The sequence below is a fragment of the Macaca mulatta genome, chromosome 17 (genome assembly GCF_049350105.2).
Source record: "Macaca mulatta isolate MMU2019108-1 chromosome 17, T2T-MMU8v2.0, whole genome shotgun sequence".
NCBI lineage: Eukaryota > Metazoa > Chordata > Mammalia > Primates > Cercopithecidae > Macaca > Macaca mulatta.
The window spans coordinates 95,933,904-95,961,181 of NC_133422.1; the positions used below are offsets into that span (position 1 = coordinate 95,933,904).

Sequence of the window (27,278 nt, forward strand, 5' to 3'; positions counted from 1 at the left end):
GTCACATTTCACACAGTTCAGAAAGACTAAGTCATTTTTCCAAGTTCACACAGCAAGTACACAACAGAATCAGGCTCTTACCCTAGTCTATTTAAAGTCCATTCTGGGGCCCACTGCCCACTGTGGGGTAGAGAATACTTACACGGAGAGAGTGGAGGCTGAAAGCCCTGGGCAGCAGAAAGAGGAGAGAGAAGCAGACCTATGGGAAGGAAGTGAGTGCAAACAACACACCGCTGAGCCACATCTGCCCAGGGACTAGTGCCACCACACATCCTCTTTCTGAGGTTTCATTTCTTCTGGGTATTTATGAACATATGGCCTTACTATCTGATCTGACCTGAGAATCCTTTAGTCCTTGCAACTCAAAGAGCCTAGCTAAAGTACAGCCTTAAAATAGGTTAAGAGAACAAGAACTGCCTCCTCTGAGCACTGCCAATGTCTCTATGACTCTATGTATGTGTTTCATGGAGTCGTCCTTATCCTACAGCATGGGCTCTGGGCCAAACTGCCTGAAGCTGAGACTCCACCACTTACTGGCACTGTGGCCTCAGGGAAGTTACTTAAACCTCTGTTTTCTCATTGATAAAGTGGAGAAAATAGTACCTACTCCAAAGAGTTGTTACTAATTTTAAATGAGTCAGTATTTGTAAAGGGCTTAGAATGGTGATTACACTTACAAATATTCTACAAAGGTTTACAGAAAAAAGGAATGCAATTTCGTGAATCAAGCATTTTTTCTGTTCAGGAATGAGAAATTAATTACCCGAGGTCGAAGAATTAATTATGTGGCATATCAAAGCCCAGAATCTAGTGAGGTAAGAAACATTGACAAGGATCTAATAATTTGAGGCATGCCATTGACATTGGGAAAGTAGATTTTTATTAAGGCTTCCTGTCACTGTGGCTATTGATGCATATTCATTTGCCTTTGACTTTATTTTACAGGTAATACAAAATCAAATTCTAGAGCTGCCAATCAACATGTTTATATGCACATCAATTTACTTGCAGGAATGATTGACCTTCATAACACAGATAGGCAAATTATTATCTGGCATGTTTCTATGTGCATTAAAATTTTTATTGTTATTTAGTCTTTCTTGCATTGTGAGAGTTAAATTCCATAACTATTATTCCTTTTCTATACTCCTTTCAGCATAATGTTCTATTAAAAACGTTTCTGCTGATTTCCATTTCATCTGCATGGCAGAAAAGCCACAACTTTCTTTTTCTATTTTCCTTAACTGTGGATTTATGTCTTAAGTAAACTATTATTACTAAAAGATCCAAACAAAGCTTTTAGCCATGGCTGTCAAGAAACTTTTAAATTGGTTTTGTAACTGTCACAGCTTCACTTTGGTTCTGTCATTATAATTAGGTTGTTTTTTGTCTGAATGTCTACGTGTCCCTGTTGGTTCAGAGTTATTAAAATAATCACTTACAATGGATTTTGATACACTATAATCACCATTATTTAGCTGACTTTCTCCAAAGCAGTAACTTTCAAATATTAAATAAGAATTAAGGTGATAAATATGTGCAGTACCTACATTTAAATATTAAAATCAGTAACTCCAGCTTTAAAGTTAGAGCTAGTGGCATGGCCCACTTCAACTCAATTCAATTCAGCCAGTGCTTGAAACTGGGTGTCAGTTTCTTTAATGTAAAAAGGCTGATGACATTACATTTAGATTTATGCTTGTATATACAGGAAAGTCCAAATTGGTACTTTTCAATTTTTTATTTTCTAATAAAAAATAATATAAAGGAAAATGTTAAAGTTGAGTCAGTGCCACAAAATATTACGTGACTTGAAGTCTTCACAATTGCATTATTTAATATGGATGCATGACGTATCCCTCTACCTATCTGTGTAGACAGATGAACACATACATCTCTAATATATGTGTATGTGTGTACATATGTGTATTCACATATGTGTGTGCATATTCTTTTTTACTTGTATATTTTAATATAAGGTCCTTCAGACTACATACACATTCAATTTTTTAAAGTTTCTTTTAATTGCAATGTCATTTTGGTTTACATTTTTTAAAAGCAGAGGAGTTTTGGATATGTTTTTAGATTGGCTTTGATCCAAGAATTACTTATCTGTGTATATGACAGTTGGAATTTTCAAAATACAAAGAATCTGTACTAGATTAATTCCCGAGGCAGCATTATCTGTCAGGAATGCTTTAGAACATTGTTACTCAAAGTGTGGTCCCTGGACCAGGAGCATCCTGGAAGCTTATTAAGAATGCAGGATCAGGCCGGGCACGTTGGCTCAAACCTGTAATCGCAGCACTTTGGGAGGTCAAGACGGGCGGATTGCGAGGTCAGGAGATCGAGATCATCCTGGCTAACACGGTGAAACCCCGTTTCTACTAAAAAAAATACCAAAAACTAGCCGGGCGAGGTGGCGGGCGCCTGTAGTCCAGCTACTCGGGAGGCTGAGGCAGGAGAATGGTGTAAACTCAGGAGGTGGAGCTTGCAGTGAGCTGAGATCCGGCCACTGCACTCCAGCCTGGGCGACAGAGCAAGACACCATCTCAAAAAAAAAAAAAAAAAAAAAAAAAAAAAGAATGCAGGATCTCAGGCCCCATTACAGGCCTGCTAAATCGGAATCTGTATCTTTAACGTGATTCCCGGGTGATATGTGGGCACATTGAATTTTTAGAAGCACTACCGTAGAGGATACTCCTTAATAGCAGGCTGTACTGGGTGATCTATAAGATTATTTACAGCTTCACAGTTTCATGATTCTAAAAGTCTATAATGACTAGAACAGAATACCACAGATACTGGCTGGAATGTAATACGTTGGACTACACCAACACAAAAATGGCCGCCGACTTTGTCCCCGTACCCCAACTCCATGGTCAAAAATCAACGAAATCCATTTGGCTTCATAAAAACAAAAGCATGTGTTAGTTTTGCAACCATTTGGAGGCATTATAAAGACACCATACAGACTCTCACAAAGTTAAGAAACGCAAATACAGGTGGCCTCTAGGAGGTGAAAAAGGCAAGGAAGTCATTTCTTCCCCAGAGTCTCCAAAAGCAATGCAACCTTGCTGATACCTTGTGTTTAGCCTAATGAAGTCCATTTGGACTTCTAACTGCAGAGTTCTAAGAGAATACATGTGTGTGGTTTTAAGTCACGGAATTTGTGGTTATTTGTTACAGCAGCAACAGGAAACTAACAACGATTTTGACAGACACCAGCTCAAATCGTCCTGTACACCAGCTCAAATCACCTTCTATGAAACATGATTGTATAAAAGTGCCCAGGGCTACAAAATGGTACCTAACCATAGGGTTCCATGCAAGGTGACTTGACGGTGAGGGATCTCTGTAACGTTGACAGCTACAGATATAAAACTCATAATAGCAACCAACGCTTTCATCTTGCTTTGTGTCAGAAAGTGTCATGAGACAATGAGTCTGGAACAACGGGACTGAGTCCAACCTCCAGCAGAAGAACAAAAAAGGTCACTTTTTCCCACATTGATTCTGAGTCCTGCCGTGAAAGCAACCCCCCCAGGAGACTGTGGAAGTTTAAGCCAAACATGGGGAGGGCTCCTCATGCAATTAAAATGGACACCAACAGGATAGATTATTGAAAGAAGAGCTACTGTTTTCTGGAGTGCTTGGTTTGTGCCAAGATTCATTCTAAGCATGTTGCTTGCTCATGTAATAACATCTTTAATCCTCAGTAACTCTGTGAGGTAGATACTTTTGCATACCCCTTTACATATGGAGAAACAGGCTCAGAAAGTCTAAGTAGATTTCTAGGCCCACAGAGATAGAAACACCTTAGACATTTTGAGCCTAAACCAGGTAGTCTCTTGCCTTGTATCAGGCAGTCAAAATTCATTGGTCAACATCGCTCTATATATTAAAAAAGAGTGACAGCAGCTTCCTCACCAAGTATTTGTGGTTGGATAGAAGGTATAAGTACATGAACCCTAAATATGAAAGCTGAAGACAATCTGTTCTTCACAGAAATATTTAAGATTGCCATGGTTAATGGAATGTCAATTTGGAAGACAGGACGAGCTGAGTTTAAATCTTGTCTCTGTGCAGGATTTAACCTCTCTATGACTCGGTTTTCTCATAGAGGAAATGAGTATGATGACATCTACATCTTTTGGCTGTAAAATGAAAATAAGTGAGTTTAGTGTAGAGTCTAGCCTGTAGTGGACACAGTGTGCTCTGTAACTCTCATATTTCAGTCTTGGAAAACACTATAAGGATTTAAAAGTAGAGATGCAGTCAGTTGCTTACAGGGAAGGTCTGAAGGTGTAACATGAGAAATCAGGTGGAAGAGATCTTGAAACAGACCGTGAAAATTTATAAACTTTCAAAATGATCTAAAGCTATCCTATCTTATTTTGTGGTATAAATGCTCAAGGACTTCATAAAAGCTCTTTCTATTAAATTTCTCCAGGATTTTTCATATGAAACAATAACTTAAAGATTCTGAAGACTGTAGACAAAGAGACAAAATAGTGGTCTTAGAGGTTGCAATAAATATAAATTAGGATAATTAATAGTACAGCTCAGAAATAAAATTTGTCTTTAAATTGCTACTTGAGTGAGTAAAATAACTCACCTTAGTAAAACCAAGTCTCCGCCACTGAATACTGCATCAGCCATGTACTAAAAGTTGTGTTTTAATTGGATTTCAAAATAAACGTATTTGGAGAACAATGCAATTACACGATGAAATTCTCAGAAACCATCCTGCATATGAGCCATGAACATAAGAACAAGGACACAATGTAAAAGACCAAATGCATAAAACCTAAAATAAATCTCCCATTTGCAAGTGGGACATCTTTTGCTTCCCTTATTTAGAACACATCTGGATATTCATTACTTCTACTATCAATATACACAATTATTCTGTCTAATACAAAGAATTTATATTAAAAAGGTAACACTTACATCAACACTGAAAACGGAACCAGTGGATGTCCTTAAGACTGCCTTTCCCATCTGTCTGTTCCTGATGTGTCTTTAGAGAGTCAGGACAGAAGGGAATCCACAAGTCAATCTCCACAAAGGTACCAAGAGTGTATGATATCGGTGGACACCCTGCCAGCTGCCACGCCCTATCAGCGGCTGGCTCTCTTTCTTGGAATGAAGAGCCAAGTAAGGGAATCCTGAACAGACTCTTTATCTCTAGGCCATGTGAGTATAGCTTTCACTCTACTCTGTAAGAGTAAAGTTAGATGTCAAATTACAAATCGACAAACAAATGTGGATGTTATTTTTTTCAATCACCAGCTCCTCTGGACTTTACAACACAAACTAGATTTTAACAAGAAGGAAAAATGCACCACCAATGGCTGGTGTGAAAGAAATCACCGCTAAGCAGGATCAATTATGACGCCAAGCCAGTGATTTTCAAATTCCTCTTAGCCTGTGTGAAAAAATCCAGTGGCCTCCAATTGAATTCGCCTCCCTGTGTCCACACATCCTTGGTAGCATCCTCCACACTGACTCCAGACTCAGCCCTGTGATTTGTTTTGGTCAGTGAGACAGTAGCAAAGGTGAGGTAAGCAGAGACTTGGAAAATACTTGTGTGTCAGAACTTACTCTTGCTGCTCTTGGAACCCCAAGCGACCACATCAACCCTGGAGCCTAGCCTGTTTCATGGTGGCCAGGTGGTCATGGGCCCTCCCATTCTCTTCATTTCAATTAATGGTGAGCCACACCCAAAATCAGAGATGCCAGCTGATGAGTGGCTGACCGCAGAGGCAGGCGTGAGCTTAGATGTAGTCAGCTGAGATTGGCTCAGACTAGCAGGGCTGTTCAACTGATCCACAAATTCATGAGCAAAAGTTGGTGTCTGTCCAGGCCATTAAGTTTTAGGGTGCCTTGTTGTTTAGCAAAAGCTATTATACCTACCAAGCTGGTTTCCTCTTCCTGCTATATAGCTCATGTACATCACTCAGCTTATTATTACTAAAGTGGAGCAATGTGATTGGTTCTCACCACCAGAACAGAAATGGAAGTGATGCATCACTTTGGATGTGTTGCTTTGAGAAAGGGTTGTGCCTTCTCAAAACTCTCCCTCTCTCTTCCCCTCTACAGTGATGTTGGAAAATAGGGTCTTTGGATGGAGGCATCAAAAATTCCACTTTTTGCAAACAAAATTTTGCAACGTGTTTACATAGACATGTATGACATGTATGTATGTATATGCCATCTCTGACTGAAGTGGGAGTGTAGCTTTCCCCAGCTGTGGTGTGCTGGAGCTGCAATCGCGTCTCTCTCCACCTTCATGTTTACTGATGTCATGTTGGTGACTTGAAATTGGCCATGGTGGGAGCATTAACATCATGGAAAGCAGCAAATGCTAACAGTCAGGACTCCTGGACTTCAACTTGATTGTTCACCACTCATCTCCCCCAGCTCTTATGGCATCTCTGAGTCTGCTGTAGGGTATTTGAAAACTCATACATTGGTCATAAATAATAACCCTTGTGGGAAGGGGAAACTATTTTATGGGCTTTTCTAAGGTGTTTCGCTTTGTTACTCTAGTCTGGGTCATATATATTATATATAGTCCTTTTCTGCTGTTTAGAGACTCCTTATGAATCACAATGCCATGGCAGTCACATAACTATGATGCCTTTCTAAGAACTAGGAGCACACAAAAGCCATTTCTGGGCATTGGGATACTGTCACTAAGACTACAGAGATCTGAATATATCAGTTAAAGTAAGAAATATTTAAAATAGAACTTTTCCTATATCCTGTCCAATAAAATCATCTGTCTTGAACTGATTTAAAATACGGGAAATTGTCTTTATGAAAGCTTCAATTTAGGACAACATGTATTTCCTAGAGTACAATGCCATAATGGATATTCACAATTTAAACTATCGTATAGAACACTACTTAAAATCCCCTGGTTTCCTCACACTTTGTGGCCTACATTTATGGATTAGTAGGAGAAAGGAAAAGTAAATGATGACATGTACAAAAATCTTTCAATTAACTAACCTATAATTTATGGATTAATAACTCAATACCCCTGCATGACTTCATTATCGACTTGGAAGAAAAATTAAGAATAAAAATGCTAAAATCTTGGCTTTTCAACAATAAAGTGTTGACTTTGCTTACTTGGCTGGACATGGGTAATAAAAATCAAAAATATTAGTCCACAATACCTTTCTTTCATGTTCCCTGGTGTCCAGAAAGAGTAGAAAAAGCTCATATGTATATATACAGATATATATGTATATATACACATATGTATATATACACATATATATATGCATATTTTAGTCTGGTATTCCTAAACTTCAGTACTCACTTCCTGCAAGGCTGGATTCATAGTAGATTCAACAATAATAATTTGTCTCCAGTGGACATTTTATAAATTCTTGGCATACGTTAGTACATGTCTCCTAATTAATATAATTGTAAACATTCAAGAGTCACAAGACTGATTCAAACTGGAAGATGAAAATATAATATGAGACAGGAATTTAGTTTGAGATAACTTGGCACGCAAATAATCTTAAAATGTTCTGAATATTTCTTCCAATGAGGTTTAAAAATCAAAGAAGCAAAACCATTTAATTGCCAGCAAGACAGATAAATAAATAAAAATAACACAAATATTTCAATCTTATTTTTTATTATAATATGCCTGGTCATCTGGTGTCCATTCTAAATATAATTATTATTTGAAATATAATCAGGATATATTAGACACATATTGAATATATATTTAAATAAATATATATGGGATATTTCGAACTGAGGATTTATCAATTGCCCCCTCTGTTTAGTTTATTTGGCCACTGGCTTCAAAATTACAATAGGCCTTTTTCAAGTAGCATTTTATACCCCTTTCCACATTTAGCTATTGTATTTTTCCTGGTTTTAATATTTATTCCAGGTAATTATAGCATAACCATTTTTATACTTACTTTTTCCTACAAACTTTTCCTCCAAGTCATTTTTTTATATTCCCCTGAGACATTGAAAATGAATGTGTGTGTGCGCCTGTGTGTGTGAGCGTATGTGCGTGTGTGAGGTACGTGTGTGAGCATGCATGAGTGTGTACAAGTGTTTATGCATGTGTGTGTATGTGTGCATCACGTGTGTGTCTGTGTGTCACTGTGTCACCGTTTGTATGTGTGAGGTATGTGTGTGTGAGTTTGTATAAGCGTGTGTATGCATGTCTGTGTGCATGCATGTGTGTGTGTGTGTCACTGTGTGTCACTGTTTATGAGTGTGCATTGTGAGGTGTGTGTGAGCATGTGTGAGTGTGTATGTGTGTGTAGCCATGTGTGTGCATGTGTGCATATGTGTGTCTGTGTGTGATTGTGTGTCACTGTGTGTATGTAAGTGTGAGGTGTGTGTGTATGTGTAAGTTTGTAGATCTTAATATTATATTGTAAAATAGCACCAATTTACAAATTGTCCATTTGTAAGTGTATAGCAACTATGTGGTGTTTCTCTAAAGAAACTATCTTATACAGCATGATTTGAGCTTCAGGTGAGACTGTAATAGCCTATTTCTTTAGCCCTTAATAAACATCTCAAGTCCTGTAAGATTGAAAAATTTAACGGGAAAAATGATCGCTGAGTTGTAAGTACTGCAGTCAAGTCTCACTACTTAGTATGACCAAAGCGCTGTGTCCTCTCTCCACCCATTCCATGAAGTTAAGGAGGGTGGTTGAGTAGTGGTTCCAGCAGAGATGGGGCAAGGCTTTCAGAGGGGATTAAAAAGGGAGGTTTCAAACAACTTTGGGTTTGCTCTACAGGAAAATCCAATACTTTGCTTAAGTAGACCTGCTGCTTCCTTCCATTTGCACTCTCCTGACCTGCTGCTCCCGGCCATGCCTCCTGTTTCTGATGCCCCCCACGCAACTTCATTTTCTCCCAGTGCACCTTCAGCTTTGGGTGTTTTCTGGGGAGTCTCATTAGGGCTTTTCATTGGGAGGTCATTAAACTCAGTCACAACCAGTCATACTTGGGTAATATGCAAGGAGAGAAAAAATTCAAAACAAACAAAACAGAATAAAGCCAGTGTTCAAGGTGAGAAAACAGAGGCAGGCTCACAGACAGAAATCATGTGGCTCAAACAGAGAGTGACAGACAGGCAGAGAAAGGCTGAATGACACTTGCAATAAATGTTCCCTTTGAGCAGATGGTCTGTTCCTTCCAATCAAACAATTCTTTACTAAGTAATAAATACTCACTAATTCTCACAAACCCAGGAAAGACGTATTCTCATCCCCATTTTCCGTAAACATGTCCTATCGCCTGCCACTAGTAAGTATGTAGCTGAAATATGTTTCCAGAGTCTTATCTTTAACAGACTACAGTAGCGTGTAGTCTCAAAACAAGATGTTGTATTGGGTGTTTATGCATCAAGTGAAGATAAGGACACCTGTAGCTGGGGAGGCAGGAGGGAGAGGCGAGGACGTCATGTTGGGAGATGTGCATTTAGGCAGTTGCAGCACAAAAAGGAAAAGAAACCAGGTATGGGGCTTGGCTTATCTATGTCCCTAGGCTTTTCTTTTTCACCACCAGTCATCTTGTCCCCACAGTATGGATCAAAAACAGGAAAAAGCAGGTGAATCATGAGGTCAGGAGATGGAGATCATCCTGGCCAACATGGTGAAACCCAGTCTCTACTAAAATACAAACAATTAGCTGGGTGTGGTGGCGGGCACCTGTAGTCTCACCTACTTAGGAGGTTGAGGCAGGGGAATCACTTGAACTTGGGAGGCGGAGGTTGCAGTGAGCTGAGATCACACCATTGCACTCCAGCCTGATAACAGAGTGAGACTCCTTCTCAAAAAAAAAAAAAAAAAAGAAGGAACAGGAACGAGGGGCCCCTAAGTAAGTGACGAGCATATCAGCAATGCACAGAGATGAGTAACAGCCAGAAAGACACTGCAGGCATGACAGAGGATGGGAGGGGCTTTTCCAGGGGTTCTAGGACATTCACTTACTCATTTTAACATGAGGATAAATTTGTTAGGAATTGCACACATTTGCCATGCTCAGTATCTTATTAAACTTAGCCTTATTAAGCATGGCATAAATTGCATTAATAACTGGATAAACATGAGAAATGTCCTGGCCAAATTAATATTACAAAGTTGGTTAACGAAAAATTTTAACAAGTAGCATGACAGAGCTCACCACACATAACTTAGCAAGCTAACAATACCTTTCTGCTAGTCTTCCTGCTCCAAACTTGTGGTCTTGCAATTAAATTTACAAGTATGTGCATTTTCACTTATTAAAAAAACAGAAAGATCACTTTTAGGGCACCAAATTGAATCTTTTCCTTGCATGCCTGCATACGGTTCCTATTCTAATTATAATTATAGCTATGATTGTAATTATAATTTGTGTCTCAGAACACAAAATAAATTTGTGGTTTCCAACTGCAGACCAAAGATACCCATATTTTCCTCTACAAATGACTCAATAGAGCCTATTTTTTTCTGTAGAAGAGTAAGAAGATGTTTTATGTGCCCTAATTCATTTGACTATCTCCATAACCAATATTTGAAAAAAGGAAACAAATACCATAATAATGGAAATATTTGATATAATGTAAAATATGTATGTGCACTTGTGGGAATGTAGGAAAACAATTTAAAAATAGTTGCTAATGTGTGATCTGAATCCCTGCCCATTGAAATACATAAAATCCTAATAGGTTTATGCCAGCAATGTTTCTATATATATGTACATACACATATACACACACACACATATGTATATATATAAACGTGTATATATATATATGTTTGTGTATATATAAATACACATAGAGAGAGAGGGAGAAAGAGAGAATAAATTATTACATGTAAAAAACTCAGCATCACAGAAGCATCGGTCACATCATGTATTTAATTTAGTAATGGTGAGGAAGATTAAGCTACCTTAATCAATCTTGTTTTATTAAATTACCTAATTACTTCTAGTAACTGGATGAGGATTCAGAGAGTAGAAAATAAGGTGAAAAGTATAATACATAATATCAATGAAAGAAGTTTTGATTTTTTTAGTACATTTCATTTATAAGAGAATTTGAGTCAGCTTCCAATTATGCTGAGTAATGATTTTAAAGTTTTAAAATGTTAAAAACATAAAATGCATGAAAATACTATTTTAGAATAACCGAAATGTGTGGACTACTTGTTATTATATAATCTTTGTCATCTAAAGTTACATTATTTTCATTTATTCCATGAGTCACTCAACCAAGTGCCTCCTGAGACCTAGCAAGTAACATAATGAGAAAACTAGGCTTAGGGTTACATATTTAACACATCGGAATAACCTTTTTCCTTAAAATACCAGGTTCATTTCTCATTGTTTTCTGTAATCACAGGGTGCTTTTAAAATACCTTGTATCTATTCTTTATTCATTCATCCACACATTTGTGTATCTTTATACATTTATATATCTATGAATTTATTACTTTTATTTATTTCCGCACGATAGAGTCACGGACAAAGAGAAATGTTTCTCTACTCTTAGAAAAATAAATGTATGAATTCATGGGTAAGTAAAACACTCACTTCTAGTGCTGTGGAGACAATACGGAGAGTTGGGAAACTGAGGCACGATAAAGCCTCTTTGCCTCTGCTAATGTGGCAGCCACCACCCAGCTCTGGCCAACTCCAGCCAGGTGGAAATGAGAGCTCTTTGTTGCCAGATCATTCTGTTTTACAAGATGGGTAGGACATGTGGGTTTTTACGTAAAATACTCTGGTTTTTAAACTTTGGGGTGAAATTTAAAAACAAAGTCCCACTTTGTTTTTTTTTTTTTAATTTTTTTTTAATTTATTTATTATTATACTTTAAGTTGTAGGGTACATGTGCATAACGTGCAGGTTTGTTACATATGTATACTTGTGCCATGTTGCTGTGCTGCACCCATCAACTCGTCATTTACATCAGGTATAACTCCCAATGCAATCCCTCCCCCATCCCCCCTCCCCATGATAGGCCCCGGTGTGTGATGTTCCCCTTCCTGAGTCCAAGTGATCTCATTGTTCAGTTCCCACCTATGAGTAAGAACATGTGGTGTTTGGTTTTCTGTTCTTGTGATAGTTTGCTAAGAATGATGGTTTCCAGCTGCATCCATGTCCCTACAAAGGACACAAACTCATCCTTTTTTATGGCTGCATAGTATTCCATGGTGTATATGTGCCACATTTTCTTAATCCAATCTGTCACTGATGGACATTTGGGTTGATTCCAAGTCTTTGCTATTGTGAATAGTGCTGCAATAAGCATACGTGTGCATGTGTCTTTATAGCAGCATAATTTATAATCCTTTGGGTATATACCCAGTAATGGGATGGCTGGGTCATATGGTACATCTAGTTCTAGATCCTTGAGGAATCGCCATACTGTTTTCCATAATGGTTGAACTAGTTTACAATCCCACCAACAGTGTAAAAGCGTTCCTATTTCTCCACATCCTCTCCAGCACCTGTTGTTTCCTGACTTTTTAATGATTGCCATTCTAACTGGTGTGAGATGGTATCTCATTGTGGTTTTGATTTGCATTTCTCTGATGGCCAGGGATGATGAGGATTTTTTCATGTGTCTGTTGGCTGTATGAATGTCTTCTTTTGAGAAATGTCTGTTCATATCCTTTGCCCACTTTTTGATGGGGTTGTTTGTTTTTTTCTTGTAAATTTGTTTGAGTTCTTTGTAGGTTCTGGATATTAGCCCTTTGTCAGATGAGTAGATTGCAAAAATTTTCTCCCATTCTGTAGGTTGCCTGTTCACTCTGATGGTAGTTTCTTTTGCTGTGCAGAAGCTCTTTAGTTTAATGAGATCCCATTTGTCAATTTTGGCTTTTGCTGCTGTTGCTTTTGGTGTTTTAGACATGAAGTCTTTGCCCATGCCTATGTCCTGAATGGTACTACCTAGGTTTTCCTCTAGGATTTTTATGGTATTAGGTCTAACATTTAAGTCTCTAATCCATCTTGAATTAATTTTCGTATAAGGAGTAAGGAAAGGATCCAGTTTCAGCTTTCTACTTACGGCTAGCCAATTTTCCCAGCACCATTTATGAAATAGGGAATCCTTTCCCCATTTCTTGTTTCTCTCAGGTTTGTCAAAGATCAGATGGCTGTAGATGTGTGGTATTATTTCTGAGGACTCTGTTCTGTTCCATTGGTCTATATCTCTGTTTTGGTACCAGTACCATGCTGTTTTGGTTACTGTAGCCTTGTAGTATAGTTTGAAGTCAGGTAGCGTGATGCCTCCAGCTTTGTTCTTTTGACTTAGGATTGTCTTGGAGATGCGGGCTCTTTTTTGGTTCCATATGACCTTTAAAGCAGTTTTTTCCAATTCTGTGAAGAAACTCATTGGTAGCTTGATGGGGATGGCATTGAATCTATAAATTACCTTGGGCAGTATGGCCATTTTCACGATATTGATTCTTCCTATCCATGAGCATGGTATGTTCTTCCATTTGTTTGTGTCCTTTTTGATTTCACTGAGCAGTGGTTTCTAGTTCTCCTTGAAGAGGTCCTTAACATCCCTTGTAAGTTGGATTCCTAGGTATTTTATTCTCTTTGAAGCAATTGTGAATGGAAGTTCATTCCTGATTTGGCTCTCTGTTTGTCTGTTACTGGTGTATAAGAATGCTTGTGATTTTTGCACATTAATTTTGTATCCTGAGACTTTGCTGAAGTTGCTTATCAGCTTAAGGAGATTTTGGGCTGAGACAATGGGGTTTTCTAAATATACAATCATGTCATCTGCAAACAGGGACAATTTGACTTCTTCTTTTCCTAACTGAATACCCTTGATTTCTTTCTCTTGCCTAATTGCCCTAGCCAGAACTTCCAACACTATGTTGAGTAGGAGTGGTGAGAGAGGGCATCCCTGTCTTGTGCCAGTTTTCAAAGGGAATTTTTCCAGTTTTTGCCCATTCAGTATGATATTGGCTGTGGGTTTGTCATAGATAGCTCTTATTATTTTGAGGTACGTTCCATCAATACCGAATTTATTGAGCGTTTTTAGCATGAAGGGCTGTTGAATTTTGTCAAAAGCCTTTTCTGCATCTATTGAGATAATCATGTGGTTCTTGTCTTTGGTTCTGTTTATATGCTGGATTATGTTTATTGATTTGCGAATGTTGAACCAGCCTTGCATCCCAGGGATGAAGCCCACTTGATCATGGTGGATAAGCTTTTTGATGTGTTGCTGAATCCGGTTTGCCAGTACTTTATTGAGGATTTTTGCATCGATGTTCATCAGGGATATTGGTCTAAAATTCTCTTTTTTTTGTTGTGTCTCTGCCAGGCTTTGGTATCAGGATGATGTTGGCCTCATAAAATGAGTTAGGGAGGATTCCCTCTTTTTCTATTGATTGGAATAGTTTCAGAAGGAATGGTACCAACTCCTCCTTGTACCTCTGGTAGAATTCAGCTGTGAATCCATCTGGTCCTGGACTTGTTTTGGTTGGTAGGCTATTAATTATTGCCTCAATTTCAGAGCCTGCTATTGGTCTATTCAGGATTCAACTTCTTCCTGGTTTAGTCTTGGAAGAGTGTAAGTGTCCAGGAAATTATCCATTTCTTCTAGATTTTCCAGTTTATTTGCGTAGAGGTGTTTATAGTATTCTCTGATGGTAGTTTGTATTTCTGTGGGGTCGGTGGTGATATCCCCTTTATCATTTTTAATTGCGTCGATTTGATTCTTCTCTCTTTTCTTCTTTATTAGTCTTGCTAGTGGTCTGTCAATTTTGTTGATCTTTTCAAAAAACCAACTCCTGGATTCATTGATTTTTTGGAGGGTTTTTTGTGTCTCCTTCAGTTCTGCTCTGATCTTAGTTATTTCTTGCCTTCTGCTAGCTTTCGAATGTGTTTGCTCTTGCTTCTCTAGTTCTTTTAATTGTGATGTTAGAGTGTCAATTTTAGATCTTTCCTGCTTTCTCTTGTGGGCATTTAGTGCTATAAATTTCCCTCTACACACTGCTTTAAATGTGTCCCAGAGATTCTGGTATGTTGTATCTTTGTTCTCATTGGTTTCAAAGAACATCTTTATTTCTGCCTTCATTTCGTTATGTACCCAGTAGTCATTCAGGAGCAGGTTGTTCAGTTTCCATGTAGTTGAGCGGTTTTGATTGAGTTTCTTAGTCCTGAGTTCTAGTTTGATTGCACTGTGGTCTGAGAGACAGTTTGTTATAATTTCTGTTCTTGTACATTTGCTGAGGAGTGCTTTACTTCCAATTACCTGGTCAATTTTGGAGTAAGTACGATGTGGTGCTGAGAAGAATGTATATTCTGTTGATTTGGGGTGGAGAGTTCTATAGATGTCTATTAGGTCTGCTTGCTGCAGAGATGAGTTCAATTCCTGGATATCCTTGTTAACTTTCTGTCTCGTTGATCTGTCTAATGTTGACAGTGGAGTGTTGAAGTCTCCCATTATTATTGTATGGGAGTCTAAGTCTCTTTGTAAGTCTCTAAGGACTTGCTTGATGAATCTGGGTGCTCCTGTATTGGGTGCATATATATTTAGGATAGTTAGCTCTTCCTGTTGAATTGATCCCTTTACCATTATGTAATGGCCTTCTTTGTCTCTTTTGATCTTTGATGGTTTAAAGTCTGTTTTATCAGAGACTAGTATTGCAACCCCCACTTTTTTTTGTTCTCCATTTGCTTGGTTAATCTTCCTCCATCCCTTTATTTTGAGCCTATGTATGTCTCTGCGTGTGAGATGGGTCTCCTGAATACAGCAGACTGATGGGTCTTGACTCTTTATCCAGTTTGCCAGTCTGTGTCTTTTAATTGGACCATTTAGTCCATTTCCATTTAAGGTTAAGATTGTTATGTGTGAACTTGATCCTGCCATTATGATATTAACTGGTTATTTTGCTCGTTAGTTGATGCAGTTTATTCCTTGCCTCGATGGTCTTTACATTTTGGCATGTTTTTGCAATGGCTGGTACTGGTTGTTCCTTTCCATGTTTAGTGCTTCCTTCAGGGTCTCTTGTAAGGCAGGCCTAGTGGTGACAAAATCTCTAAGCATTTGCTTATCTGTAAAGGATTTTATTTCTCCTTCACTTATGAAACTTAGTTTGGCTGGATATGAAATTCTGGGTTGAAAATTCTTTTCTTTAAGAATGTTGAATATTGGCCCCCACTCTCTTCTGGCTTGGAGAGTTTCTGCTGAGAGATCTGCTGTTAGTCTGATGGGCTTCCCTTTGTGGGTAACCTGACCTTTCTCTCTGGCTGCCCTTAAGATTTTTTCCTTCATTTCAACTTTGGTGAATCTGGCAATTATGTGTCTTGGAGTTGCTCTTCTCGAGGAGTATCTTTGTGGCGTTCTCTGTATTTCCTGGATTTGAATGTTGGCCTGCCCTACTAGGTTGGGGAAGTTCTCCTGGATGATATCCTGAAGAGTGTTTTCCAGCTTGGTTCCATTTTCCCCCTCACTTTCAGGCACCCCAATCAGACGTAGATTTGGTCTTTTTACATAATCCCATACTTCTTGCAGGCTTTGTTCATTTCTTTTTCTTCTTTTTTCTTTTGGTTTCTCTTCTCGCTTCATTTCATTCATTTGATCCTCAATCGCTGATCCTCTTTCTTCCAGTTGATCGAGTCGGTTACTGAAGCTTGTGCATTTGTCACGTATTTCTCGTGTCATGGTTTTCATCTCTTTCATTTCGTTTATGACCTTCTCTGCATTAATTACTCTAGCCATCAATTCTTCCACATTTTTTTTCAAGATTTTTAGTTTCTTTGCGCTGGGTACGTAATTCCTCCTTTAGTTCTGAGAAATTTGATGGACTTAAGCCTTCTTATCTCATCTCGTCAAAGTCATTCTCCGTCCAGCTTTGATCCGTTGCTGGCGATGAGCTGCGCTCCTTTGCCGGGGGAGATGCGCTCTTATTTTTTGAATTTCCAGCTTTTCTGCCCTGCTTTTTCCCCATCTTTGTGGTTTTATCTGCCTCTGGTCTTTGATGATGGTGATGTACTGATGGGGTTTTGGTGTAGGTGTCCTTCCTGTTTGATAGTTTTCCTTCTAACAGTCAGGACCCTCAGCTGTAGGTCTGTTGGAGATTGCTTGAGGTCCACTCCAGACCCTGTTTGCCTGGGTATCAGCAGCAGAGGCTCAGTTGAAAATGCAGAAATCACCGGTCTTCTGTGTCGCTCGCGCTGGGAGTTGGAGACTGGAGCTGTTCCTATTCGGCCATCTTGCTCCGCCCACCCAAAGTCCCACTTTGAACAAAATCAACAGTTCCTAGTAGTTAAATGGGAACTCAAACATCAGTTTGCTATCTCTCAGATATTATTGATACCTCATTTTTTCTAATTTATTTCAACACTTTCGAAATTACAAATTCCATTTAAATACAGCCATTCGAATGTTTCATTCCAATAAACTCTATCTTCTTGTTAACATAGAATTAGTTTGGGTCCAGTCAGGCGTGATGGCTCACTCTTGTAATCCCAGCACTTTGGGAGGTCGGGGTGGATGGATCACAAGGTCAGGAGTTCAAGACCAGCCTGACCAACATGGTGAAACCCAGTCTCTACTAAAAATACAAAAATTAGCTGGGCATGGTGGCGCATGCCTGTAGTCCCAGCTACTCTGGAGACTGATCCAGGAGAATCACTTGAACCTGGGAGGCAGAGGTTGCAGTGAGCCAAGATTGTGCAACTGCATTCCAGCCTGGGCAACAGAGTGAGACTCTGTCTCAAAAAAAAAAAAAAAAATTAGTTTGGGTTCTTTTTAATGATGCTATTCCTAACATGATATTTCTAAACATAAGACAAATTTATCTTATATGCTTACAAGATGAAAAGAGTTCTGAAAGAGGTGAGACATGACAGAAATCAGGGTTATGTCCTGCCAAGGCTCTGCCACCACAGATTAGAGGAGACATCCTGGCAAAAGTATCCAGAGATATCCAAAACCCTACAATCTCTGCGAGGCACTTTCTGGAAGCAAACTCCAAGTGTACTGCTTACTTTAGACTCCAACGACATGCATATAGAAATAACTGTTATGTATGGAAAAGTGTGTTATTGCCACAGTCTATTCAATGTCTAGTTCTTGGAGACAAGACCAGGAGGATAAACAGAGCGGCTTCTAAGTGAGAGGTCAAATAAGTACTTTCATAAGCCAAGAAGGTACTGGCTCCTTCTTTCACTAGACTTGTTCTCAGTTAATAAACATAATTGATCATCTCTCATGTCTAAGGCATAGTTCCAGTAGTGACTACGACTGGTATGGTCTCTAAAGTAATGGAATTTCTCCTGGAGGGAGAAACAGACATCAAACAACTAATTATACCCTTAATTTATTTTATTTTATTAAAATTATGGTAGACGTAAAAGAAAAGTGTAGGATGATACGAAAACATGTAACAGAGGTACCTGGCTTATGTTTTTGAGGATAAGAAAGTGATGTTTGAGCTGAGTTCTGAAGGATGAGTGAGAAGGGAGTGGTGTAGGAAGAAGAAGCATTCTGTGAAAATGTCAGTGCTTCCTGGAGGCAGAAATGCTTTTTCATGTGAGATAAAATGCATAAATGCAGGAGTCTGAGAAGAATCGACTCAACATTAACCTCCAAGTTACCTATTGGAAGAAGAATGAGGAAGGATACGTTGAAAGACGATTTCAAGTAAACTCTTCCTTTTAATTTTATTTCCGTATCAATTTTTTTATGAGAACTTGTTCATATTTTGCTTGTTTTAAAAATAAAAAGAAGTGGTATATGCTCCTGTTCCTCTTTGAGGGTAAGATACCATGATAGTCCAAGCCACGGAATGGAAGATTCAGATGAAAATTTTCCTGTTACCCAGTTTTAGATGACATTAATCATTAGTAAAAGCCATCAAGTATTTCATGCCCATTTTATCTTCAATATATTTTTACTTAATTCTTTAATTAATTAATTATTTTTTCCTCAGACATGGAAATGTATTCTCTCTCTAATCACAGCTCCTGCTCAGTACAAATAGACAACTTCTTGGCCATCCCACTTTTCTTCCATGCATTCTTCATTGTTGCCTCTGGAAAGCTTTATTCAGCGTCAAACACATGAAGTTGAGTTGAATGAAACTTGCATCATACTGAATTACCTGATCCCTTTCCCCCCAGTTTCTAAGCATATGAGTCACATTCATAAGATGTCATAAGCATGCTGCTATATTCATAACACATATCTCATATAGGGGTCTCTGAGATGCCACATCTATACACTTCAAGCCCGACATCTATCCCCACTCCATTCCAATCTTTATTTTACTATCTCCTTGCTTGGTTTTGTCATCACACTTCACCTTGTCATTAATCCCTTGTTATTCTCAAATCTTTGTGATAAGGAGGCTGACTTGCCTCCTAATTTCATATTGCCACCTTGAGGCATCTATTAACAAGGATTTAATAAATTTTAAAGCTCTTGATCCCATACAACTCTGATTTGGCACTCAGAGTAGCCCCGACAGCTTATTTCTCTACCACAAACTTATGATTTCTTGCATATTTTTTTCAGCTGGATAAAGCATGTGACTAGGAACCAGAAGACCCAGCCACTAGTCTTGGGTTCTCCCTTTGGTTGAATGTAACTTCAGGAGACATCACTATGTCCTCTGAGTCACCACTGTCTCCTATAAATGGCTGACCAGGCATGTCAGTCTTTCTACATCACAGCGTTGTAGTAAACCTCATCCTTAGCCATTCTTTTCCCCATTCTCTCTCTCTCTCTCTCTTTTTTTTTTTTTTTTGACAGAGTCTCACTCTGTCACGCAGGCTGCAGTGCCGTGGCACAATCTCAGCTCACTGCAACCTCCACCTCCTGGGTTCAAGTGATTCTTGTGTCTCAGCCTCCCAAGTAGCTGGGACTACAGGCACGCTATTAAATTAACAATGCCTGGCTAATTTTTGTATTTTTCGTAGAGATGGGGTTTCACCATGTTGGCCAGGCTGGTCCCAAACTCCCGACCTCAGCTGATCTGCCTGCCTCAGCCTCCCAAAATGTTGGGATTACTCAGTTTTGGTTTTAAGATTACCCATTAAAACCTTCCCTGACCTCTCAAAGAGGACCCCAATTTATATATCCTCATTGCATCTTGCATTACTTATTTCAAAACCCACGTCACTCTTGTGACTGCTAGCTTGATGCTGCCTTTTTTTCCTTCCACCCTTGAGCACACTGTAAGCTCTATGAGTGTGGAGACTGTGCTAGTTTCTTTCTGGACTATCTCAGTGTCTAGCATATAGTTGGTAACTCAGTAAATATCAGTTGATGGATTAAAAAATAATGTCAATAAAAGTGCTTTTTAGGTAAGAAGCTAGTACTATAATCATTGTCATTGTTAATACTATTAGTAGTGATAGTAGGAGTAAAGGTAGTTGTAGTTTTGTATTAGCAGCATTGCCAACATCAAATATAGGCCAGAAGGAGGACCACATAATAATACTTATCAATATTCATTGCAAGCTTCTCCACTTATTGCCCTCCATTTTTTTAAACTGACAGAAATAAATAACTAACAATAAACAAAGTGAAAAGGCAGTCTATGGAACAGGGGAACATTGGAACACCATATTTCTGAAAAGCAGATAATATCCAAAAGATACAAGGAACTCATACAACTCAATACCAAAAAACCCCCAAACTAAAAAACAAAAACAAACACAAAAAGCAAATAATCTGATTATAAATGAGCAAATTCTGAGTAGACATTTTTCCAAAGAAGACACATGAATGGCCAATAGGTATATGAAAAAGTGCATACTATCCCTAATTATCAGGGAAATGCAAATTTAAGCCACAATGAGATAATCACCTCATATTTGTTACAATGGTCACCATCAAAAAGACAAAAAATAACTATTTGGCAAAGGCATAAAGAAAAGATAACCCTTTTACACTGTTGGTGGGGATTTAAATTGGCAGAGTCATTCTGGAAAACAGTGTGGAGGTTTCTCAAAACATTAAAAATAGAACCACCATATGATCCAGCAATCCCACTTCTGGATATATGCCCAAAGGAAATGAAATCTGTATCTCAAAGAGACACCTGCAGCCCCATGTTTACTGCAGCACTATTCACAATGGTCAAGACAAGGAACAACCTAAGTGTATACTGATGTATGAATGGATAAAAAAAATGTGGTATAGACATACAGTGAAATATTACTCAGCCATAATAAAGAAAAAAATCCTGCCATTGACAACTATATGGATAAGCCTGGAAGACATTATGCTAAGTGAAATGAACTAGACACAGAAAGACAAATACTGCATAATCTCATTTATATATGGAATCTCAAAAAGTCAAATTCATTGAAGCAGAGAGTAGGATGGTGGTTACCAGGGGCTGGGGGCACAGAGTAGAAATGGGGAGATATTAGTTATCAGTCAAAAGATGGCCAAGTTCTCACGATCTAATAAACAAAATGATTCATTAATGGTTAATAATACTGTGCTGTATACATGAGATTTGCTAGGAGATTAGCTCTTAAGTGTTACCCCCCACCCCACATACACAGAGGTAACTATTGAACATATGCGGCAATGGATGTGTTAATTAGCTTGATTGCAACAATCATTTTACACTGTGTACATATATCAAATTATCACATTGTATACCTTAAGTATTTACAATTTTATTTGTTAATCACACCTCAATACAAATAAAAACAAAAAGAAGTCAATAACTCCACGGTAAAATGGGCATACAAACAAAGCCCACAGTAATGGCTCAGATTACAATTTTATTTTTCAGGTACCAATCCTTGAGTGGCATGATAAGTCCCTATCTGGAGAAAGACCCAAAAGAAAGAAAAGAGATATGGTCTCATCCCATGGCAGATGTGAACACTTCTCCAAATTATGAGGGCGGGATGTAAAGAACTATGGAAACTGCCCCTTGTGAGATGAGAATTTTTCACTGAAAACCAAAAAGGCTAAAGAAAATAAAATTCTCCAGGTGGAAGAATCAGTTCTTCAATCCTACGAGTAGGCTGCTTGGAGGGAAAATTAAAGTAGTGAAAATATTATGGAAAGGTAGGGGTGCTGCTCTTGGTAAGGTGACATTATTTTGAATGAGTTACTGATATTTGGGGGGCAGGGAGGGGGAATAAAGCAAGAGATGTCAGTATGGCCCCCTGAAGAAGAGATAAAGGGTTTACTGGGCCTTATTGTTATTGCTGTTATCCATATTGTTGTCAACGGCAGCTTGGAGAAACTTGGAGAAGACGACGGTGATTCCAGAAAGTTCACGGGCAGAGACCTGAGGCTCCATCTTCTAATCACTGTGAGAATCTATCTTATGAGGACTCTCAGGTCCCACCTGCCATCTCACTGCCACATGTTTGCTATTGGTGCACTTTGCTAAAGAAACACCTCTATATTATGCTCCTCTGAAAGCTTGCAAAAGCAGAAAAACAGAGAGACTATGTATCAACATATTTTTTCCCAGTTACTCAGTGAGGTATTAAATTGAATGAATTTGCCCACCGCCAAATAACTCAGGTCTTTGGTAAAGACTATTTTTATAAGATTTCACATGTCAACAAAATTCTTCGTTTATTCAATACCACTGAAATCCTCTTACATGTGTGCAGCCATCAGAAACTTATCAAATCCCTACTGTGTATCTTTAAAAAAAAAAAAAAAAAAAAAAAAAAAGCTAGGTTCTGGGAATACAGGATGGAGTGAAGTACCATCTCTAACTTCAGGATCATAAATTTGGACAATTCTAGAGCTTAAAGAGCTGTGGATTTTCATTGATGAAATAAAATTCAAAGAGCTTTGCTAAAATGGCATTGTACTGCACCTGGAGGCAGGCTGGGGCGCGTCCCTGGGGCTTGTTGACATCCACAGCTACCAGCTGCCAACCTCCAGCAGCATCTTCATGAAACATCTTCAAGACAAAGAAGGGAGATGAGTCAGAGACATTTAATACGGAACATTGAGAACTCTACGTCTCCAGCTTTGTATAATTTTATGTCATCAAAAATGTGTCTTCTTATGGATTTATATTTGGAATGAAGTCATTTCAATTGTATTTCTTTAACACTGAAAGCTTAAGTAAATGAAAAAAGAACAATGTTAATAACCTGAGCTTATTGACTACTTGCTATGTCAGGCACTTTCTGTCTTGCATATGCTTTGCATATAATTGCTCAAATATTCTTCTCCGCAAGAGAAATACTTTAGTATTTTATCCCCATTATATTGATAAATATCTATTAGATCTGGGAGAAAATGAAAATTAGAATTAAAAAGCATTGTGTCTGGTGTGTTTTTACTATAGGTAGCAAATCTTATTTTTATTTAGTGGACAGTTCTCACTGACCTAATAAAAATATTCTCAGGATCAATAAAACAAGAAGTGTGCATGTGGCACAGGGAAAGAACTGGTGTTATTTTAATGGTAGAAGACTGCCACATTGCTTAATATGCTTTGTGTAATTATTTTAACTAGGAAGCAATTAATCTGCTCAATGGAAATTTTATGTACATATTATGAAGGGAACAAGTAGTTTCTTTTGGATTAAAGACCTAAGTGATGAAATTCAAGATGGTACAGGCCCATGAAATCTGAAATCCATTGAATTAGATATCTAGGTTATTATCTCCTAGCTATCATCACATATTACTTATGTGTCAATATTACACCCAGCTGGAAGACATTTCCCACTTTCACGTATTTTCCCACTAATATTTTTCTTTCTAGTTCTTCGGAGCAAGTGAGTGTGTATGTGCATACAGTAGGAATAGGGCAAAATTAAACATTTTTGTTTTTCTAAATAAAGATACTAATTACAAGCACTCACTGTTTTATTCCTGCCTGAGGTCACTGTTTTACAGAAATAAATATTTCCTTTGTCATCCTTATTTATGTCCTCCTGATAGTCTGATGCTGTATTTGAAGGGGTAACTGCTAATGGAAACATGAATGAGATGATGCAAAGATATCACTACCTAGGATTTGTAATGATAGTTTCAAATCCCTGGTAGTAGTGGTGGTAGATCCTTTGTGCAAAATAAACTTGCCTTCTATAAAATGAGTGAGGTGGTGAGAGACTCTTGCCCTATATGTATTATTTATTATTATTATTATTATTTTATTTATTTATTTTTTTTTTGAGACGGAGTCTCACGCTGTTGCCCAGGCTGGAGTGCAGTGGCGCGATCTCGGCTCACTGCAAGCTCCGCCTCCCGGGTTCCCGCCATTCTCCTGCCTCAGCCTCCTGAGTAGCTGGGACTACAGGCGCCCGCCACCGCGCCCGGCTAATTTTTTGTATTTTTAGTAGAGACGGGGTTTCACTGTGGTCTCGATCTCCTGACCTTGTGATCCGCCCGCCTCGGCCTCCCAAAGTGCTGGGATTACAGGCTTGAGCCACCGCGCCCGGCCGTATTATTTATTTTTTATATACAGGCCCTATATGTATATTTATTATTTATTTTTTAATTTTTTTTGGAGATAGAGTCCTGCTCTGTTGCCCAGGCTGGAGTGTAGGGGCATGATCTCCACTCACTACAACCTCCGCCTCCCAGGTTCAAGCAATTTTCCTGTCTCAGCCTCCTGAGTAGCTGGGACTACAGGCACCCGCCACAATGTCCAGCTAATTTTTGTATTTTTTTAGTAGAGAGAGGGTTTCAGCATGTTGCCCAGGGTGGTTTTGAACTCCTGAGCTCAGGCAGTCCCCCCGCTTCTTCCTCCTATATGTATTTTTAAATGATAAAATTGAGGCGCACATTTACATAAAGCTCCTTTGACAAAGATGTCAACTGCAAATTGCTCATCTCAGCTGTCCATTTACAGGATTTGGATTTTCTTTAGAATAAACTGCAAAAACTCTTTTTGGGGTGAATCAGGCACATTCTTCTTGAATAGGCTCATTCTGAGAATACAGGCATCAGTGGAGATGCAAACCTGTTATAGGACCTTGTTAAGTGTCTGTCAAAATTCTGGAAGCCTCATTTTAAGGATAAAAGACAAAGCCAGCATTGCCAGTCACCAGTTATTAATAAAAACCCTCTGTTGATACTTCCTGTACTCTCTAATTGTGGCATAAAGGATCCCTGGGGCATATATTTACTTTGATCAGTAGCAGACTAATTTTCTCTGTTAAATTATGTTTTTTTTCAGTAGACCAAAATCAAAAGAATCAATTTAATTTTCAGTAAAAGTGTTCTCTCAAGGTCATTTATTTGTATGAAATAAAGTAAAGGAAATGCAAAAACGTTCAATTTCTCTTTAGTCCCCCGAATTATGCAACATTTCGATTGGTTAATATTACAGTAGATCTTTGAGACAGAAGTTGGGCTAGCTAGCAGAAGCCAAGGATCCTCAGAGACTCAAATCCTTGTGGGGATTGTGGCAGGGACTGACAGTCTTTCCTTTGTATCTCTTTTCCCTGTTTTACAAAGAGAATCTGTGTGGAGTCACTAGGCTACCAAGAAAAAAGGCCAGTTCTTGTCTTTTTTTGAAGCTGACCTTGACCATGTAACTACATACAGGACTATAGGATGCAAGCGGAAACCCTCTTTTCCTATATTTCCTTCTTCTTCCTGTGCTCTGGAATATGGATGTGAGGGTTAGAGCTACAGCAGCCATGCTAGTCTACAAGGTGACTGTGGTAATGGAGGCTGTGCAAACTGGAACGGGAGGGAAGGTGTCTGGATCCGTGGCAACACAGGCAACCATACCACGCTGAATGAGCACCTCCGACTTTATATGAGAGAGAACGGGATTCCTCATCGCATACCTCACCTAAGCAACTTATTTCGGGCTTTTTTGGTCCCTTGCAACCGAATGTAACTTAACTAGTACATGTGGTTTCTGTTAGAATGTCCATTATTTTTTCTTTTCATTTTACTGATGCAATTTTCCTTTCTCATTCTATAATTAAATATTTTACTGTTAAAGGCTTAGAAAATGAGGATGAGTTGCCAAAGAAACATCTTAAACTCATTCCCCAGATATACCACCACTAACATTTTAGAGTTAATGTTCCAGGTATTTTACACACACAGACACACACACACACCTGCATCCCACACACAAACATGGGATCCTTTTTTATACTAATATGTCATCAGCATATCTTCACATCAATAAAGTTCAATGTTTATTTTAATGGTTTGCCTTTATTCCAATTTCATAATTTATAATCGATAACTTATTGCTAGAGACTAAGACTGTTTCCGTTTTTAAAAAATTGCCATAATGCCTCATAAACATCCTCAAACATATGCCCTTGGCTACTGCCCCAAATTTTTCTTAGGATAAATTTCTAAAAGTGGACTCTCTTGGTCAGATAGTATATATGTTTTACTTTTGGATACATATTGCCAAACTGTTTTCTGGAAAAGATATTTTAATTCATACTCTTGGCAACAATGTATGCGAATGTCCCTTTCAGCCAGCAATAAATACGGTCTTTTTTAAGAAAAGAAAAGTTAACACGGGGCCAGAACAAAGACAGCATGTTGACAGCAGGGCTTGTAATGGCTAAATTGAAAGGAGGTAGCATCTCATGCTGAATAAAAAGGCTCTTGCAGCTGAGCAACCTGGTTTTGAGTCCCAGTTTTACCACTTCCCAGTTATATAACATGGGGTTAGATAATTAACTTTCCAATCATTGTCATTTTTTACATGCAAAGTGGAGACATTAATAACGCCCGCTTTACAGTATTACTGTGAAGATTAAATAAGACAGGTTGTAAAGCCATTAGGCTAGCGCAGATCTCAATATATAGGAGTGACTGTAAGAAGACGTTCTGAATTGGCAGAATATCACCAATAACACAAATGAATTTCCATGGCACTCTCCTCTTAGCACAATCATTTGGGAGCCCATGGAGATTTCAACTTTGAGAATTCTCTCAGGCCTGTCCATCTGCAACTGCTAGAGTTTTATAACTGGTCGATTGGTTTGTAAAGTAGTTATAAATGCTTCTGGGATTGTTCTATTATAGGCATAATATCATAATCATCAACAACAGCATGAATAACAGGTTATCTAATGGATAGTCGTAAGAGAAAGAATCATGGTAATGGAGAATCACTAGCAACTGAATTAGAATTCCAAACTCAGGACAGGCACACACAGACATCCACATACACAGTAATGCAGAGAAAATCTAAAATTTACTTTGCAATTTGTATGCTCTTTGGATTCTTTGAAAATTGATGGTTTTTCAAAAAATAGCTAATAGTCACTATGACACAAAATAGTGAGAGTGGATACCTGGCTTGATTTCATTATGAAATAAT

General features: G+C 38.4%; 1 protein-coding gene across 2 annotated transcripts in view; it reads right to left on the reverse strand.

Annotated features, from left to right (window-relative positions):
- NALCN (sodium leak channel, non-selective) overlaps nucleotides 1-27,278 on the reverse strand; it is a 354,786-nt gene that overhangs the window by 205,933 nt on the left and 121,575 nt on the right. For both annotated transcript variants that reach the window (XM_028837268.2, XM_028837267.2), the window contains exon 10: nucleotides 22,827-22,913. In XM_028837268.2, coding sequence (XP_028693101.1) covers nucleotides 22,827-22,913 — 87 coding nt within the window. The remainder of the gene's footprint in view (nucleotides 1-22,826; nucleotides 22,914-27,278) is intronic.